This window comes from Odontesthes bonariensis, chromosome 23 (genome assembly GCF_027942865.1).
Source record: "Odontesthes bonariensis isolate fOdoBon6 chromosome 23, fOdoBon6.hap1, whole genome shotgun sequence".
NCBI lineage: Eukaryota > Metazoa > Chordata > Actinopteri > Atheriniformes > Atherinopsidae > Odontesthes > Odontesthes bonariensis.
Genome location: NC_134528.1, coordinates 8,950,539 through 8,956,773, shown reverse-complemented (window position 1 = coordinate 8,956,773; position 6,235 = coordinate 8,950,539). Strand labels below are relative to the sequence as shown.

General features: G+C 44.0%; 2 protein-coding genes across 2 annotated transcripts; both read right to left on the bottom strand.

The window, feature by feature from the left end:
- Nucleotides 1-2,030: 2,030 nt before the first annotated feature.
- hoxb5b (homeobox B5b) lies at nt 2,031-3,368 on the bottom strand. Its single transcript, XM_075457421.1, has 2 exons — nt 2,762-3,368; nt 2,031-2,278 (listed from the first exon to the last, which is right to left on the bottom strand). The coding sequence occupies exons 1-2, from the start codon at nt 3,366-3,368 to the stop codon at nt 2,031-2,033; spliced, it is 855 nt and encodes a 284-aa protein (XP_075313536.1).
- A 1,243-nt stretch (nt 3,369-4,611) lies between these two features.
- Nucleotides 4,612-6,235, bottom strand: hoxb6b (homeobox B6b). The gene is made up of 2 exons (XM_075457389.1): nt 5,785-6,235; nt 4,612-4,868 (listed from the first exon to the last, which is right to left on the bottom strand). Exons 1-2 carry the CDS (start codon nt 6,233-6,235, stop codon nt 4,612-4,614), a joined length of 708 nt encoding a protein of 235 aa, XP_075313504.1.

Below are 6,235 nucleotides of genomic sequence, written 5' to 3'. Positions count from 1 at the left end.
TGAATATGTGGAAAATGTCTGGGACTCTTATAGCACACCACTGCTTTTAACTTTTTTTTCCTACCTGAAATGAGTTTGAAAGGACTTTGATAATATTGTAGAAGTCTCCTGCAGCCTCCAGTTTCCTGCACATAACGTCATTAGCTTTTATTAGTGGCCGGTAGACAATGTACTAGAGGCCACGGAGCCTGTGATTTCTTTATGTAAAACCAGTGAAGCCTGTGTCCAGCTCGGAGTTGTCCGAGACTTCACCTTTGGCCGCTCGGTGACTTGACAGATCGGGATAAATCACCGCAGGACCTCGCTCAAGTTCGCCTCGTGGCAGCTCCATAAAGCCCCTGATTGGCCTTAAAGAGATTTGTTTTTCCTTCAAATCGTTATTGCCCCTTAAAAACGAAAACACGTCTTTCTTTTTCCTTTGAAAATAAATACAATAAGAGAAGCTTTTAAACGTGCACTCACGAGGTTTATGAAACCATTCCCAAACGGTATAAGTTTCCTATGAATAATGAAGAATATTTTAGTTAAATATTTTCTAAGAAAACTGATTTATTTCATTTTCTTTTTCAGGAGCGTAAACAGCACTTTGGAAACTTAAAATTCCACCCATCTAACTACAATAAAAAAGATAATATTTCTCCTGTAAATGATCAGTAATATTTAACCGCCGCATTGTTTTAATATTAACAATTATTCCAAGTTTTCCAGCAGTTTAAACTATAACCATACATGACTGGACACTTCCTTCCCCTGTCCAGCCTTTCCAGTCCCATCCATGCAGTTAAGCCGTCACTTTCATTCAAGGTTGTGAATTATATAGTACATTGTCTACTCCCCAAAACCATAAAACCAACTTTATGGACCTCACGTGACTTTTCACAGTCTGTAAGTAATATAGGCCTATACAATCTTTGGTAAGGGGCTATTTTTTACCAACTTCAGCCTTGTCTGTATACCTGTAAAGCCAAAGCCAGTCTTTTTTTGGGGAGGATTTGATCATTTCTCAGCATGGAAAAACACGCGCCTCGCTGCAGGGAGGTCAGAAGAGGTAAGTCTGAAAAAAGTCTTCTCTTTCACTCTGTCTGTGAGCCCAAAAATAAGCGCCAGAAACGCTCCTTAAAAGCTGTTTGTCTGTTTCAACTAATCTTAAAGGTTAATCATTAATTCGAGGAGGGGGAAAAAAAACAGACAGAAGCTGCTCGGCAGCTTCAGCTTCATGCGTAAAAACAAAACTTTAAAACGTGACCTTTCCTTTTTTTGTTTTTAAACTAACTGATAATTCAGTCGAGACACGTCCAAAGCAATTGAGAGAAACTTTATTTTCAAGCGCTATGAGTTCACTTACAAATACAAAAAGCTTATTGGCGAAAAAAGCTTACATCACTGCCTATCCACAGAATAACCCTTTGCACTAAAAATTTATCACATTGACAGGTTGAATACACTTGCATTGCTCATAATTAGTTCTAAACAATAATAATAATAGATGCACAAAATATCCTAGAGCTACACATTGGCTTGTTTATGAAAGTTTATGGATCTTGGCCACACGTTAACCATCAAAAATAGCAGTAAAAGTTACACTAAAGCGCTTTGAATGGCCCCGGAATACAATACATTCAATGGAGAGCAGCATATGGTTTGGAAACTTTTTTTTTTCTTTTTTCTTTTTGCTTTAACTGTACAATGAATTTACTCCTGTTAGACCGTCAAGAAGTTACAATAAAGAGCTCAAGTTGAAACAATTTCAAGAGATAGAGAAGAGACAGATAGAGAGAGAGCAAAGAGCATGGACAAATACCCCCAATGATATTTACATCTTATTTTTTCCCCAAATAGGACATCTAAGCTATCATAATACAACAACAGTGAACTAAAAATGGTATTTTAAGACCACGGAATACTTCTTTTTCTATCACAATGGCATGCTGGAAGGTGCTGCGCTTTCAATAGCTTTACAGTACTCATGGATTCTTTTTTTTTCTCTTTTTTTTAAGTTTTATCATTTTTACTTTCCCTCAAAAAGTTATTCAGTTGTGGAAGGCGCTGCCTCCTGTCACAAGACTCATGCTTTTCAGCTTATTGTCCTTCTTCCACTTCATCCTGCGGTTCTGAAACCAGATTTTGATCTGTCTTTCGGAAAGACACAGGGCGTGGGCTATCTCTATCCTCCGCCGTCTGGTTAGGTACCTATTGAAGTGAAACTCTTTCTCCAGCTCTAGCGTCTGGTAGCGGGTGTACGCAGTTCGGGCCCTTTTCCCATCAGGTCCAGTCATATCTACAATTTTACAGAAAATCCAGAAAATTAGCAACTGCACTGCAACAACAACAGGGTGGAATTTGCTTTTCTTTTTCTCCTTTCACCATGAGGAGTGAGTGTAATGGACAGAGGGGTCACAGCATGAAATGAGCTGATGCAAAGGGGGAAGCATGCAACCAACACGACACATAACAACACTCAGACGCCACGCTTATTACTGCCTTTCTTATCTCTAGCCCTCGCCTATAGCACTGTCTGCATATTTTTGCGCACATTTCAGTGCCCAAATCCACATCTCTCTAACCATCCTCTCCCGGGGTCCAGCGGCTGTTAAACCCGGACCGCTCCGACATCAAACAAGCCAGCAAAGACTTTGCAAATACTGCCCTTTTTCAGTCACACACACCACCCTGCTCACTCATGCAACACTTGACAGCTTAACGGCACACCGGCAGCGCGACATCCTCCCAAACAAAAATATTAGTAGATGTGTAAATATACCATGGCTTATGTGCAGTTTCCGCATCCAGGGGAATATTTGTGGCGTTTGGCAATCATTTGGTGTGGGAGTAGAGGAGGTGGCGTTGGGTTCCTGGTGCTGCTGCTGCTGCTGCTGCTGCGCCCGAGACGCCGTGCTGGAGCCGCCGCTGCTGTGTGCGCCCTCCTCGGTCTCGGTGGGGACGGTGGCGTCCTCTATCTCCGTGAAATGCGCGTTGTTGCTTTTGTTGAGATTGTTGCCGCCCGAGGTCGTGCTCCGGTCAGAGGGAGGAGAGGGGCTCTTTAGTTCCAGCGGCTCCCGGCTGGCCGAGGCGCACGACGGTGGCACCGTATCTGGAGACGAGAGCGAGCAGTTGGGTGTCTGTCTGTACCGGGCGTCCGGCGCGAATCCCCGGGCATCCTCCCTCACGGCCCCGAAGTGGCTGCCGGTGTTGGTGCGGTTCACGGTTAGGTCCATGCCATTGTAGTTGTAGCCGAAAGACCCGGAGTGCATGGTGCCAGGGTCTCTGAAGGAACCGTTCACAGCGCCGTTAGTCCCATAATTTAGTAACTGATAGTCGGAGCCATTTGGATAGCGCCCTGAGAACGAGTTTACAAAGTAAGAGCTCATTTGCTTGGATTTTTAAAGCCTCGATTTGTAGATCTTTGTCGCTATAATCCTGTGTGCTTGCACGATTTATGGATGCAATCATGAATTATAAGCAATGAAGCCCTACTGTACTTTGCCAGGTATGCGGCCAAATATGGGAGAGCGTTCGGGAATCACGTGCCTTTGTTGACCAGTCGTAAATCCTCACTGATGACTTCAAGAGGTAATTCATGCTCCATGGTTACAAATGATGACGAAATAATGGTCGTTAGGCTCCAGTCAATGGTGCCTCCCCGCTGCGCCCAGGCAGCCGCGCAGGCAGATAGCGCCATCTTCCGGACAGATGTGGCAGCGCTCCGCCGGGACGCGCAGTCAGGCCCCGGAGTCATCCATCATTTATGTAACACGCTGATAATACAGGCCACAAAAGGCTCAGGTAACACATAACAGAGACTTATCAGGCACACTGTTGTCATGTTGTGCTACAGTGTGTCAAACTGGAAATTATTTTAGCCTTTTGCACTGGTTTCATATCAATTTATAGGCCGATTGTGACCTGAGAGGCAGCGAAGACGCTACAGTGATGATGATGATGATAATAATATTAATAATAATAATAATAATAATGATAATAATAATAATAATAGATTATGAACATAGAAATTTTCTTTTTTTTTCCTTTTTGTTCTGCAGAGGAAGGAAAACACCAAACTTTCCAATGTACATCAAAAAGCCTTTATTTATATGTACAATTTCCTAAACAAAATATTGCACACACTATACAGATGTGCATTGAACACATGAACAACAATAAATAACGTGTAACATTTCTTATCTGTACAAATTTAAGTGTTTGATGGCACAGCTGTCAACAACAAGCCTAGACTACCACAGAGAGTCACAGAGCAACTACACAAGGACAAAACCTCCTGAAACGTCATGAGGACTGAATTAGAAATGAAACTCAGTGGACCTACGGTGATGAGGTAACGACATTGTCAAAATCAGAAGCACTGAAATTTATTTACATTTTTGTCGGATTTTTGCATAGTCCCCTAAATAAACACACAAGCACAAGGACAAACAGAGGAGGACCTGATTAATGCAGACATGGTTACCGTGCAGATACTGAAATAAAAGTCACTCTACACGTGTCTAACATGGGCGTTTTGCAGCACTTCATATCTACAAAGAAATTACACATTATTTCATTTTGGGGAGTGTGCAAATAAACACACACATGCCTTTTTGTTCCAGTGTCCCTTTAGCTCTTTTTCTCCGCCTGCTCCTCCTCCTCGGGTGTCTTTGAGGGATTGAGGAGTTTGTTCTCCTTTTTCCACTTCATCCTGCGGTTCTGAAACCAGATTTTGATCTGTCTCTCCGTCAGGCACAGGGCGTGGGAGATCTCTATCCGGCGCCTCCTGGTCAGGTAGCGGTTAAAGTGGAACTCCTTCTCCAGCTCCAGAGTCTGGTAGCGGGTGTAGGTCTGTCGGCCCCTGCGGCCGCTGTTGCCAAATGGACCTGCAATTAAAAAAAACGTATTCATGAGTTAATAATTAAAAAGGTTGCCTTAACTTTATTTAGACAGTTAAAGCCTCATTTTGCAAAAATGTTTTCACGTTTTTGAGGAAAAACACAACAAAGCTTCTTTATTCTTAGCATAAAAATCCAGTTTTTGTAAGTGAGAAGTTGCAAATAATAAACTTAACTGTTATATCTATGTATATTTCTAACAGTCTCTCCCATATTATTCCTTTAGCAGCCCCCCTGTAGGTGCGCAAGTATCTCAAGGTGGCGCTCAGAGCGTTACACTCGTAATTACAAAACACGTTTTTTCATACTGTAACATTTCTTCATAAGATCCACCAATTAAAGGAATGACGCACGTTACAGAGAGTTTGAATGCATTTTATTTTTTACATTATCATGTGGCCCAACCTAGGACGTGGCCATAAAGTGTGGTGTGTTTTTCATACAGTAGGGCTGCGTGCACGAGCAGACTGTACGACGCCTGCTGCTGTTGATAATTCCAACTAAACCGTCTTTGTTTTGATATTTTAATCGATAATAAAATAGTTTCTGAGATTAAATCTGAAAAAAGCCCATATGACAGGGGCTTTCTGTAGAAGCCCAAGTGATGCAGGCCCTTGTCTGTGCGTGCGTTGTGGAGTACGCGCGTGCGGTCGTGCAATTCTCTATATGTGATGATGATGAAGTAGCCAAAGCCCTGAAGGCGCACAGAGATCCGCGCGCAATCTCAGTAATCACAACTTTCATCTCTGCAATCGTCTAATTATTTGATGAGTGCTTTGTGTCTGTAAAGTTGATTAAATATTTGAGGCGCTCCTCAGCTGAGAGAGCAGCCTGGCTCTGTCTCCCAGGCTCACTTCACGCACTCCTGCGTGACAACAACACAGTTAAAAACGTTTGTACTCACCGGCGGAGCAGGCGTTCATCCTCTGCATCCACGGGTAAATCAGAGTGGACGACTTGTCGTCGATGCTGCTGCCCATGCTGACAGTTTGCTCCGGACACTCCGCTTTGCGCTGCTGATGATCCTGAGTGACAAACAGCGGCTGGTCCTCGCGGCTCGAGAAGGCGCACGAGCCCTCCGCGTCCTTGTAGAAAGTCCCGACCGGGTTGTAGTCGCAGGGCGCTCCGCTGCCGGCGCGCCCGTAGATGGCCGCGGCCGCTGCACCCGTCTGCTGGTAGTAGGACGCCGGGTAAACCTTCTCCTGCATGTTGGCTGCTCCATATGTGGCCGCGTTGGAGTAGTGCCTTAACGGATCGGTATATCCCGACGAATATAGCGGTATCTGACCCAGGAGAGAGTCCTGTCCTCCCGGCAGAGACACGGGAAAAGTTGAATTAACGAAATAGGAACTCAT